Below are 13,896 nucleotides of genomic sequence, written 5' to 3'. Positions count from 1 at the left end.
GAGTATGCCCAGAGTATTGCAGAGTATGCATTGTACACAGTATGCCCAGAGTATTGGGCAGGGATGGCTGAGCATGCAGGGAGGGATGGATGGCTGGATCTGTGACTGCGATTGTCACAGATCCAGCCCACAGCACTGCCGCTGACATCCGCTCTCTCCCCTCTCCTCTCACACTGTACCGATCGGTACAGAGAGGGGAGGGAGGAACCGGCGTCATCGCATGACGCCGGTTTGTTTACAAGTGATTGCTCCATCATTGGACGGAGCGATCACGTGGTAATCCGCCGCCATCAGCGGCAATTTACCGTGATCCCTGATGCGCCGGGTGTGCGATTCTGGAAGGCCTCCCAGAGTTAAGCAACCGCCCTGTAGCCATACTTTGGCTATGGGGCGGTTGTCAAGTGGTTAAACAGGTTAGCCAAATAACTTGAGACCCATTTTCCAATCTAAGATTGGAAGATTTGTAAGATCTGTAAAGTGTTCGATCTGGTTTTAGTTAGTTGCTCCCCTATGAACTTATAAAATGTTGTGAAAACGTATTTGCCCCCTTTCTGTTTTTTTTTTTTTTGTATATTTGTCAGACTTAAATGACTCAGATCATCAAACAAATTTTATTATTACACAAAGTAAATACAACGTGAAGTTTTTAAATTATGGATTCATTTATTAAGGCAAAAAGCTGCCTAAACCTGCCTGGCTTCATGTGAAAAAGTAATTGCCCCCTAAACCTAATAACTGGTTGTGCCACCCTTGGCGGCAACAACTGCAATCAAGCATTTGTGATAACTGGCAATGAGCCTTTCACATTTCTGGGGAGCAATTTTGATCCACTCTTCTTTACTGAATTGTTTTAATTCAGCCACATTGGAGGGTTTTTTATCATGAATGGCCTATGTAAGGTCATGATACAGCATCTCAATTGGATTTAACCTCCCTGGCGGTATGATTATTTCAGATTTTAGGTGCTGAAAGCGGTACCATTATTTTGCATGGAAATTTGGCGTTTTACATTGTAGGCCTGTAATTCTTAGGAATAACTCACTAAAATCTGTCCAAACAAGAGTCTAGTAGACATCCCAGGTATGATAACGTTTGAAAAACAAAATCATAAATTATAATATAATAAATAACTATAAATAATTATAATAAAAATTATTCAATAATGTAATCAAATCAAAAACACTGAAATTTGCTCAGTTGCAGAATTGTCGCTTTCATTACTTTTATTGTTTAATGATGAATTTCCCCACAAATCACTATCGCTTAATTCTGCAAGTGATTATAATTTATTATCGCTGTTTTCTAGCTGGTCTAAAACCACTTTTGACATAAATGGACAGTTTTTGGTTGCTATGGACAATCTACAGTTTGCAGGCAGAAAGAACAGTTTTTATTATACAAAAGTACATGCAGGACACTAGGCAGACCACTAGGGACAAAGGGGATGTGTATTTTTTACATACAGTACTGTAATCTATAAGATTACAGTATACTGTATGTATTGTGTTTATTTACTTTTTGAATTTGGCGCCGATCTCCGCCCCTGTAAGTCGTAACGTCGCAGGGAGCGGAGCTCGGCGGCACACAGGCACTGTGTGAATCGAGCGAGGAGACAGCTCGATCGCACAGCGGAGAGGCATCGCAGGATCCAGGGACAAGGTAAGTAAACCATGCCTGTGGATGCTGCGAGGCGATCCCGAGTCTGGCTCGGGGTTACCGCTCTTGGTTCTGAAATTCCACCCCGAGCCAGACTCGGGAATACCGCCAGGGGGGTAAGGTCCGGGCTTTGACTAGGCCACTCCAAAACCTACATTTTGCTTGGTTTGAACCATTTGGAGGTGGACTTTCTGTTTTGTTTTGGATCAATGTCCTGCTGCATAACCCAAGTGCATACAGTATGAGCTTGAGGTCATGAACTGATGGCTCAGACATTCTCCTTTAGGATTTTCTGGTAGAGCTCAGAATTCATGGTTCCATCAATTATGGCAAGTTGTCCAGATTCTGAAGCTGAAAAGCAGCCCCAGACCATCACACTACCACCACTATGTCTGACTGTTGGTATGATGCTCTTGTTATTAAATTCTGTATTAGTTTTATGCCAGATGTAACGGGACACACACCAAAAAGTAAAATTTTTGTCTTATCAGTCCACAAAATATTTGCCTAAAAGTCTTGGGTAGGTTCGGGTCGCCGCGGAATTCCCCCGTAATGCACAGTTGGTGGCAGTGTATATGATATATATATATATATATATATATATATATATATATATATATATATACTCTGCATCCAGTGTAGCCTATATCTACAGTGCATTCTGTGGTGGACTGTTTCTACTACACAATGCAGTGCAGCCATAGTGCAGTTGCTACTACTTTTCTGGTGGTGTACACAGTACACAATACAGTGCAGCCATAGTGCAGTTGCTACTACACTTCTGGTGGTGTACACAGTACACAATACAGTGCAGCCGTAGTGCAGTTGCTATTAGGCCCCGTACACACTAGAGGATATCCGCTGGAAACGGTCCGCTGGACCGTTTCCAGCGGATAAATCCTCTGGCGGATTTGGATCTGATGGCTGTACTCACCATCAGATCGAAATCCGCGCGGAATCCATCCGCGGTGACGTGTCGCGTCGTCGCCGCGACGATGACGCGGCGACGTGCGCAACACTGGAAGGTAAAGACTTCCACGCATGCGTCAAATCATTACGACACATGCGAGGGAGGGGAGCGGACGGATTGATCCGGTGAGTCTGTACAGACGACCGGATCAATCCGCTGGACAGGATTCAAGCGGATAGATTTCTTAGCATGCTAAGAAATTTTTATCCGCTTGAAATCCGTCGGCTGGATTTTTTTCCGCCGATAAATGTCCGCTCGGATGTACACACGACCGGATCTATCCGCTGGAACTGATCTGCGGATAAATCCCAGCGGATAGATCCGGTCGTGTGTACGGGGCCTTACACTTCTGGTGGTGTACACAATATAGTGCATGTTTGGCTATATGTCCTAGACATATACATGTGTCATTGTCTGGAAACTTACACAGTAATGGGTGGGACAAATGAGACTGTGGGAAAATCTACAGTCTGACATGAATTATACAGAATGACACATCTAGGTCCTAAATTATCTTTACGCTGTCTACAGAAATTATGGTTGGCAGCAGTTTTGCACGTGTCCAGGTATAACCAGCTGTTCTAGGTCCATTACACTTATATCAAATATTACCATTGTGAACTTTAAATAGTTCTAAAAATAGAGCTTATCATTAAATAAAAAGCATGACAGGAATTACTGGAGAAAAGAACTGTGAAAAAGGTTTCTGTTATCACTAGAAAAATCTTGTTTCAACTAATTGATTTAGCTGCGAAACTGCTTTAGTCTGCAGGACAAAAGTAAGTAAAGGATCTTCAACATGCACCAATACCCATGTTAATTGAATTCTTATTGTGGTTAGAAAATAACATGAATGTTCACTAAGATTCTTACTTTGTGGTTGCAGGAAGCAGAACTTGCTAAAGAACATGAGGACAACTCAAAAGCTGAATCGGAGAAGGCTGAGTAAGTTCTTTGAAATGTCTGCTCTGTCACTTTTCTATAACAATACATTTCTTCAGGCTCTTAAAATTATTTGTAATAGTAAGCTGCATATACTCAGTTATCCGTAACTGTCCAAGCTACCCTACTGTCATGGCTCATTATTTTGCATAAGAAGGCACCTGCAAGAAAAAAAAAAACATTGTATCCTAATCATACATTACAAGACAAAGGCAAATTATTCATACACTATGGATTATAGGTTCATATCTTCAGGTGATTGGATACTGGCAAACGTTTGAGGGAACACCCCTTGGTGTGCTTCCCCTATAACCCTGCTTCACTTAGTGAGTTTTTTTTTGCTAGCGTCTGGAGTGATGGACCTCATCTCCTTCATGGATAAATGAGCTTCACTAATTATTTGTTATTTTCTTGTAATTGTTCAATTAACCCTCACTCTCATCTAATGCTTACACAGAAGCAGTGTATCTGGATTGGAGCACTGGATCCTGCATGGGGCGCTCACTTTATAAAGACTGTTACTGTGTAAATGGGGCCTTTTTTAAAATTAATTTCACGTGCAAACTTTTCAAACCTTTTAAACTTAGTGTTAAAATTCCACCACTCAGAGCCTCAGGTGTATGACCAAAAATAGGAAAAAGGGGAAACACCATGTAAGTGTAGTATAAAAACAAATCCCTTTATTGGACAATTGGCAATTGGCAGCTCAAATGGTGAAGAACACAACTCGCTCAATAATATAAGACACTGCTGACATCCTGGTCCTATGGATCCCGCTGTATGGGAAACTCACAGCCACTTGCTCTGTATGTGGAGCTGGAGACACCGGCCAGGGACCCGGAAACGATCTGAAATCCGCCTGAAGAACACGTACAGCGCGCAAGCAGAAATTACGTCAATCCAAGACGATGTCAGTGTATGGGTATTTCTACGCATTACATATGCATACATCTTCCTCAGGCCATGCTAAAATACAGTGCAGAGCTGATATGTATGGGATTGTATGTGCACACAGGACCACAAGGCTCAGCATCATCAATATTTCAGAAATATATTAAATAGTCCTCTACTGTATATACAGTACAAAGCACAGGTCACCTTTCCTAACTCTCCTTCTTTACTCTGCAATGCTTGCTATTATCAAAAGTATGCCAGTGTCCAATCATAATCCATAGTGTATGAATAAGGCCCCATTTACATGAGTGGACTAATCGGGTCCACCTGCCAGTTTTTCAGGCGAACCCAATTAGACCCACCATTGACCTTTATGAAACGATGGGTGTAAATAGATATGAGTTCATTTACACCCACCGACGTCCAATCCGATCCAGTCCTCTAAAAACAAACAGATGGGAAATCCCCTTCTGTCTAGCAAATTGGATTGGAAGGCAGTTGGTAGTTGGTAGTAAAGGGATAGGCGGTCTGTTTACATCCAACCGCCCATAAAGGAGAGCAATCTCTTTCTGTGTCCACTCTGCATTAGCAGGGAAGACACGGAGGAGCCATTGGCCTGCTCAGTGGAGCCTGCCCTGCATGGAAGGGGCTGAAGTTATGTTGTGTACTGGACTCTAAGGCCGCGTACACACCATCGATCCAAACCGATGAAAACGGACCGAAGTTCAGTTTCATCGGTCCAAACCGTCCGTGTGTGCGCCCCATCGGTCTTTTGTCCTTTGGACAAAAATTAGAGAACTTGCTTTAAAATCGAACTGATGGACCGCTGACCGATAGGTCCAAACCGATGGTTAGTACACAAAAGCATCGGTTCAAAACCCACGCATGCTCAGAATCAAGTCGACGCATGCTTGGAAGCATTGAACTTCGTTTTTTTCAGCACGTCGTGTGTTTTACGTCACCGCGTTCTGACCCGATCGGTTTTTGGAACGATGGTGTGTACGCACATCAGACCATCAGTCTGCTTCAGCGGTGAACCGATGAAAACGGTCCGTCGGACCATTCTCATCAGATGGATCGACCGTGTGTACGCGGCCTAAGATATGTAATTTATAGGTAAGTCAAAATTCTACCTTTTCAATAATGCATGTTCAAATATCTGCAGTGGGTTGCAATACCTTTTCAAAAACAAAGTTCATGGCCCATAGGAATCAGCAGATTCTCATAAAAATGCAGGTAAAACACTTGTTACAATGTGATAAGACACATAGATAGGTATAATCTTAGCTGTTCTCACCATAAACAGTACCTCTTGAGATGGGCCACCCCAGCTTCCAACTCATCATATAAAAAAATAAAAAAATACATTTAAAATGTTTCAGTAACCAAAACAAGTTTGCTGCTTCTGAAATAAATTGGTTGATTAAAGGCTCTCATGAGCAGTGCTCTCCTAACCCTCTTTTCTTAATTTGTTTTGTACCTGTACTGTCTCATGTTACAGTTGTGTTACATACCCTGGCAGAATTTATGATTTCTTGGCCATTTTTCAGAGAATATGAATGATAACACAAAACCTTTTCATTTACTCATGGTTAGTACTTGGCTGAAGCCATTTATTATCAATCAACTGTGTTTACTCTTTTTAAATCATAATCACAACAGAAACTACCCAAATGACCCTGATCAAAAGTGTACATGATGTTGGCCTAATAACATGCACACAAGTTGACATGTACACAAGTTCAATGGGGTTTGAATAGCTATTTAAGGTAACCATCCTCATCTGTGATCTGTTTGCCTGTAGTGTGTGTGTATAAAAGGTCAATGAGTTTCTGGACTCCTGACAGACCCTTGCATCTTTCATCCAGTGCTGCACTGACGTTTCTGGATTCTGAGTCATGGGGAAAGCAAAAGAATTGGCAAAGAATCTGCGGAAAAAGGTAGTTGAACTGTATAAAACAGGAAAGGGATATAAAAAGATATCCAAGGAATTGAGAATGCCAATCAGCAGTGTTCAAACTCTAATCAAGAATTGGAAAATTAGGGGTTCTGTTGAAACCAATCCACGGACTGGTAGACCAACTAAAATTTCAGTCACAACTACCAGGAAAATTGTTCGGGATCCAAAAAGAAAAACACAAATAACTTCAGATGAAATACAAGACTCTCTGAAAACATGTGGTGTGGCTGTTTCAAGATGCACAATAGGGAGGCACTTGAAGAAAGATGGGCTGCATGGTTGAGTTGCCAGAAGAAAGCCATTACTACGCAATCGCCAAAACGGTAAAGAGACAAGCCTCAAACCTTCTGGCACAAAGTCATTTCGAGTGATGAGAACAAAATTTAGCTTTTTGCCCACAACCATAAAGGCTACATTTGTAGAGGAGTCAACAAGGCCTATGATGAAAGGTACACAATTCCTACTGTGAAACATAGAGGTGGATCGCTGATGTTATGGGGATGTGTGAGCTACAAAGGCACAGGAAATTTGGTCAAAAATGATGGCAAGATGAATGCAATATGTTATCAAAAAATACTGGAGGAACATTTGCATTCATCAGCCAGGAAGCTGCACATGGGACGTACTTGGACATTCCAACATGACAATGATAACACAAGGCCAAGTCGACCGGTCATTGGCTACAGCAGAATAAAGTGAAGAATCTGGAGTGGCCATCTCAGTCTCCTGGCCTCAATAGCATTGAGCCCCTCTGGGGAGATCTCAAACGTGCAGATCTCAACTGGAGGCTTTTTGCCAAAAGGAATGGGCAGCTTTGCCATCTGAGAAGATAAAGAGCCTCATCCACAAATACCACAAAATACTTCAAGCTGTCATTGATGTTAACTGGGGTATGAAAAATGTTTATTTTTATCAGGGTCATTTGTGTAGTTTCTGTTGTCATTATGATTTAAAAAGAGTAAACACAGTTGATTGATAATAAATGGCTTCAGCCAGACACTAACCATGAGTGAAAGAAAAGTTTTTGTGTTATCATTCATATCCTCTGAAAAACCAAGGAATCATAAATTCTGCCAGGGTATGTAAACTTATAAGTACGACTGTATATTGTTATGCAATGTGCAAGCTGTTGGCTCTTTATAAATCCTGTGTTATAATATTATATATTAGCCTACATGCCAAGGAAAAGGGTTTTGCAATGCTTTCTACCATAGCTGGCTTGTATTTGAAGAGGAATATCATAAGGCTGTTGTCCTTATCCTTGTGTATACTGCTTTATAAGTTACTCACATGAAGACAGCATTCAGCATTCATAGTATCCTAAAGCCTTTCTCCTCCTGGACCTCTATACTGACCCATTACTGTGCAGGGTAGCCTCTTTTGCAAACAAAAATAATTTCACTGAAATGTCTACCTAAGAGTATTTTAACAGTCTTGATGGCTTAATATAGAGTAACAGAAAAGAAAATGCATGCCTTTCCTTTCCATTGCTGCTCACTACAACTAAAAACATAGGCCCGGATTCACGTAGAATGGTGTATCTTTGTGCGGGCGTAACATATCCTATTTACGTTACGCCTCTGCAACTTTTACAGGCAAGTGCCGTATTCTCAAACGAAAGTTTCAGCGGCGTAGCGTAAATTGGCCAGCGTAAGCCCGCCTAATTCAAATGTGGTAGATGTGGGTGTGTGTTATGTACATTTTATGTGACCCCGGGTAAATGACGCTTTTTACGAATGGTGCATGCGCCGTCCGTGAAAGTATCCCAGTGTGCATGCTCCAAATTAACCCGCAAGAAGCCAATGCTTTAGACGTGAACGTAAATGAAGCCCAGCCCTATTCGCGAACGACTTACGTAAACGACGTAACATTTTCAAAATTTGACGCGGGAACGACGTCCATACTTAACATTGGTACGCCGCATCTACGCCTCATATAGCAGGGGTAACTTTACGCCGGGAAAAGCCTAATATAAATGGCGTATCTGTACTGCGTTGGCCGGGCGTACGTTTGTGAATTCGCGTATCTAGCTGATTTACATATTTCTAGGCCTAAATCAGTGTACACGCCCCTAGCGGCCAGCGTAAATATGCAGTTAAGATCCGACGGCGTAAGAGACTTACACCGGTCGGATCTAATACAAATCTTTGCGTAACTGATTCTAAGAATCAGGCGCATAGATACGACGGCTTAGACTCAGAGATACGACGGCGTATCTGGAGATACGCCGTCGTATCTCCTTTGAGTATCTGGGCCATAGGCTTTAGCGATCTCTGATAAACTTTTGTTTATATGACCAGTGCTAAAGAGAGCATAGAGCTACATTTGTTCCAATAGAACAAGCATTTTTAGCCCCCCTATTACATTTCTTCACAATGTTATGTTTGTAATATGGCTAGCTTTAAAGCAAAGCTGAGTTTGCCCATTCAAAGTAACAGATTTTCTTTAATCCCCACCCCTCAGCAGCTTGAAGTAAGGCTGGTCATACATAATAAGCAATTTTCTTTCCTTTAACAACAGGGTGAAGGAAGGAAAATTACTTGATTCCCCCATCAACACATTCAGTGTTGATGGGGAAATCCCTGTCGCTGTAATATTGTATTTTGATAGAGGGAGGTTTCCTCAGTCAGAGTACAATGATTACTGCTGCCGACTGTAGCTGATGACAGTAATCGTACAGGAAAAAAACAAACAAACACAGGCTGGACTCTCTCCAGTTCCAGCACATCGTTCCTGAGAACTGTTGACCAGAACTGGACCGCATACTCAAGATATGGCCTAACCAGAGTTATGTAAAGTGGTCGAATTATAGTTTTATCTCTTGCGTAAATAATTTTTTAATGCATTATAATAGCCTTCTAGCCTTTCTTGCTGCAGCTTGGCATTGCATGCTATTGCTGAGTCTGTAATCTACTAGGACCACTAGATCCTTTTCCATCTTTGATTCCCTCAGAGTTTCTCCCCCTAGTGAGTAACTTGCATGCATATTAGTAACTACCATGAACTACCATATTGTAAACTTTGTTTGCAGCAAGTGTCACAGATCTTTTCTTAAAGCGGGGTTCCATGCATAATTTTTTTTTGCAAGCTAAAATTAATCACATTAAATAGTCCCTAAAACATATTAATAGCTCCCCAGTCATTCCAGAAGTCATTGCAAAGACTTTCCTTATATCCTCCAGCTCATGGTGTGGCCGTATCCAACATATGTGTGGGCATGTGAAGCCCCGTTCCTTTTTCTTCCTGGTTTTCAGGGAGAGGTGCATGCTGGGCGATTTTTAGGCACAGTAATGCCTAGAGACTCCTGGAAAATTAGTGTCATCATTTCCCAGGAGGCAATGGGGTCTTTGAACCACCTAGGACCAGGAACTAGGCAGATTACGAAATATGCCTAGTAAAAGACAGATAGAAGTGAGTACTTTTTTTTTTTTTTTTTACATTAAAGGCAAGCTGTTAATAGAAAGTAAATTTTCAGGGTGGAACTCCGCTTTAAAGCTCAAAATTGGTAAAGCAGATGCTGTGAGTGCTGTGCATTGCCATTAAAACATATGGTGGTAGCTAGTGTATTTTTGTGTAAATAATTTACTGTGGAGGTAACCAACATACATGACAATCACTTTCAGTCTGCTGGATCTTAGATTGTTGTCCCATTAGCTGAAAATTCTCTGCATAGGGTGAAGCTGAGAGATATTGTCATGTTCTGGTGGCAGCAGTGGGATCTGAGACCATAACTTAACGTAGTGACTGATTATGCTAAACTGACCACGTATTCTGAGCTTGGGGTGACTAAGGCAGTTATTAAAATGATATAACCTTTTGCTATCAGTGACAACTTTCTATTTGCAGCATGGAGGATGGCGAGAAAAAGGACAAAGCTAAAACTGAGGAACAGTCTGAATTCTTGGAAAGCAAAGGAGAACCAAGGAAGAAGAGGAGACGTGGACAGAAAAAAGAAAAGCCTGAAGCATTTATGGCAAATTTCCTGGCAGGATTGGAGATCTACCAAACCAAAATGCTAGTAAGAACATTCAGTCAACATTTTCATCTCCTTAGCATTTATAGTTTCAATTCAAATAAAATGTGATATCAGCCCTGGTTCACACTGGGTACGATTTGGAACGATTTGAGATGCGATTTGACATGTCAAATCGCATCTCAAATCGGCGGCAATTGTCGGCAATGGCACTGTCCTAATCAGTGCGACGCCGCATCTGCAATTTCAAAAAGTAGTTCCTGTACTACTTTTTTGCGATTTCGGGCCGCGATTTACATTAAATTGCGGCCGAAATCGCGGCAAATCGCGGCAAAATCGCGGCCGCGAAATCGCGGTAAAATCGCGCATTTTACCGCGATTTTGAATTCGCAGCAGTGTGAACCTAGGCTAAATGTGTTTTTTTTTTTACAGCAAATGCTCAGGAAAAATAGGGCAATCTATAAATATAAACATTTGTGCCAAAATTTAAAGCTTAACATGATAAAGTAAAATAACTTATATGTTTAAAAAGAGGTATATGCAGAGGTGCTTCCCCCAACAATCAATCAGAAACAAGCATTGATGTTCTTATTTGCATTAATATATAAAAAACTGTTTTACCTCCCAGAATCCAAACACTTACTGTCACAAATGTACAAGCTTGTGCTTAGCACACAAACCATATCTGTCCCCCATTATATCCGAGAATCGGAGAGAGATCTAGGACAGGATTTCAGTCCTCCACAGATACAAAGGATGATCAGATTAACACACACTTCTTTCGTTAGCTCATGTGTCCAAGAAACATCCTATACATTTCTCAGTAGATAGTAAAGGGCCCCATCCTGTGTGGCCCAGATGTCTCCAATGGCCGATGATCGCTGCTGGAGGGGGTGCAACCAGTGGGGCACACTTCTTCACCTATGGTGGACATGTTTCATGATTAGGGCCTTTTGGGGGACAATCAGCCCATGGACCCAGAAAACAACCCTTTGTCCCATTGAGGTTTCCTCCCTTACATTTCCTTTTCCACGGAACCCCTTCAGAGGAGTGTCACTCCAGACTTACTAAACACAGACAAATCCCTGATCCCCAGATTCTGGAAACAATCAGTGTGTCCCAAGTGCTGACGATGGTGTGGGGATGGGTGGAGAAATTGAAGAGGAATTACAGTCTGCTCATATAATTTGTAATAAAAACATTTTTGCCATTCTGAAGCTTCCTTCCAACCACTTTGCATATTATTTTATATGTACTGTGATTCTGTACTTGCCAAATATGCTGCAGAAATCTCCCTCTGAGTTTGGCTGCATCCATTTTAACTGTGTGCTACTGAAGCTGCTGCTTGTTTACTTCCTGGATTTACACAGACAAAGGCAAACCTCAAGCTCAGCAGCCCTGCAGCTCCCATTGGCCCTCTTATGACTCGTCCCTCACCCCCCCCCCCCTTCCTAGCAGACTCCCAGGAGAGTGAGGGAGAGAGCTGTGCATGATGTCATAAGCCTAGGCTTTTTACCAGACAAGAAACAGGAAGTAGGCTGTATAAGATATTTACTGGCAGAACAAAAATGCTTTACTATCCAAAGTTGAAACAACAAGGGCAGAGGATTTAATAGATGTAAAGTTAAAAAAATGCCTGAAGAGCCGCTTTATGTGCCTTTAGTGTATGATACATACCTGCCCTGTACATTTGTAGTATACATTTTGCATTTGGTGGAGTTAATATAGTTATGTAAATCAGATGAGAAGTTTATGTTTATACTTATTTGTGATTTTTGTTGCAAATACAAAATTTGTATTTCTTGTACATGTAATAAATGTTCATTTTATATATATATATATATATATATATATATATATATATATATATATATATATATATATTGTGAGAGATTAGCTCGTGGGGATCACCTTTTCTGAAATCACAGTCTGTAAGCAGGCACTTTCTTTTAAGTCTGGCGGATGCCAGATTTTATTTATAAACGGTTTGCAGATTAAAATAAACGAAACAGTAAATTAAATCCTTGCCGTCCGGCGCTAAACTAAACAAACAGGATCTCCTCTCTATACAGTGTGGGGCTAGTCCCTGACACCCACAAAACATGCAGTAAAGCAAACCTTTTCAGTCCAGCACTCAGCGCTCCCCTCACTCAGGTCCCTTCCTGAGTTTCAAGCCAGAGCCCTGTTGTGCTCTCTTCCTGGACATTTAAAGTCCAGCTGATTGTGGACTCCAGTGGACCCAAACATCCGGACCGGAATTCTAGCCAGGCCCAGAGGCTGTAAAACCCGGAATGGATTCCGGTTCAGTCTCTCATAATGGAACGTATGCGAGGTGAAATGTACCTATGATCATGTATCGCACCTCGCATACTGTCACATATCCTCCCCCTCTGCTCAAGCCCCTGCGGCTGAGCACTTGACCCAACCATACAGTGCACACGGGAGAGGGCATCTGCATTATTTTGGAGCTTCCCTGGCCTGTGCTCCACCGTAAATTTAAAAGGCTGTAGAGCCAGGAACCACCTTGTCACATGAGCATTTTTCTCCCTGTTATCACACATCCACTTCAGGGGAGCATGGTCTGTGACCAGCTTAAATGACCTCCCCAGTAGGTAATACCTCAGGGAGTCTAAGGCCCACTTAATGGCGAGACACTCCTTTTCTACGATGGCATAATTTTTCTCGTGCTTGTTCAGCTTCCTGCTCAGGTATACCACTGGGTGCTCCTCACCATCCCTGATCTGTGACAGTACGGCCCCTAGTCCCACCTCAGAGGCATCCGTCTGTATAACAAACTCCTGGCTAAAATCCGGGGTTACTAGTACGGGTACCATACAAAGAGCCTGTTTTAACTTCTGAAATGCCCCCTCGGCTTCGGGGTTCCATTTTACCATGACCGACCCCTTACCCTTCGTTAGATCGGTCAAGGGGGCGGCAATGGTGGCAACATTGGGTATAAAACGCCTGTAATACCCCGTAATGCCCAGGAAGGCCCTCACTTGTTTTTTATTGACTGGTTGGGGCCATTTTTGAATTGCCTCAATCTTATTGGTCTGCGGCTTGACCATCCCCCGGCCAATAATGTACCCAAGGTATTTGGCCTCCTCCAGGCCTATGGCACATTTCTTTGGATTGGCCGTGAGACGTGCTTCCCTAAGGGAATCTACGACCGCTTGTACACGGAGCAGGTGCGATTCCCAATCTGGGCTGTGGATGACCACATCGTCCAAGTACGCCGCTGCATACGAGCGATGTGGTCTCAAAATTTTGTCCATCATTCGCTGGAATGATGCAGGGGCTCCGTGCAGACCAAACGGCATCCGCTTATACTGAAACGAGCCCTCAGGAGTGGAAAAGGCAGTCTTCTCCTTGGCCAATTCAGTAAGCGGTATCTGCCAATAACCTTTCGTTAGGTCTAGGGTCGTTATGTAGCGAGCCTGTCCCAACCTGTCCACAAGTTCGTCGACCCGGGGCATCGGGTAGGCGTCAAATTTGGACACA

The 13,896-nt window shown here is 42.4% G+C and overlaps 1 protein-coding gene across 11 annotated transcripts in view; it reads left to right on the top strand.

Moving 5' to 3' along the window:
* LOC120920819 (ryanodine receptor 3) overlaps nt 1–13,896 on the top strand; it is a 692,572-nt gene that overhangs the window by 613,890 nt on the left and 64,786 nt on the right. For all 11 annotated transcript variants that reach the window (XM_040333156.1, XM_040333154.1, XM_040333152.1 and 8 more), the window contains 2 exons: nt 3,513–3,571; nt 10,269–10,440. In XM_040333156.1, coding sequence (XP_040189090.1) covers nt 3,513–3,571; nt 10,269–10,440 — 231 coding nt within the window. The remainder of the gene's footprint in view (nt 1–3,512; nt 3,572–10,268; nt 10,441–13,896) is intronic.

The sequence above is a fragment of the Rana temporaria genome, chromosome 13 (assembly GCF_905171775.1).
Source record: "Rana temporaria chromosome 13, aRanTem1.1, whole genome shotgun sequence".
NCBI lineage: Eukaryota > Metazoa > Chordata > Amphibia > Anura > Ranidae > Rana > Rana temporaria.
Note: the sequence above shows the minus strand (reverse complement) of the source record. Positions and strands in the feature narration are given on the sequence as shown.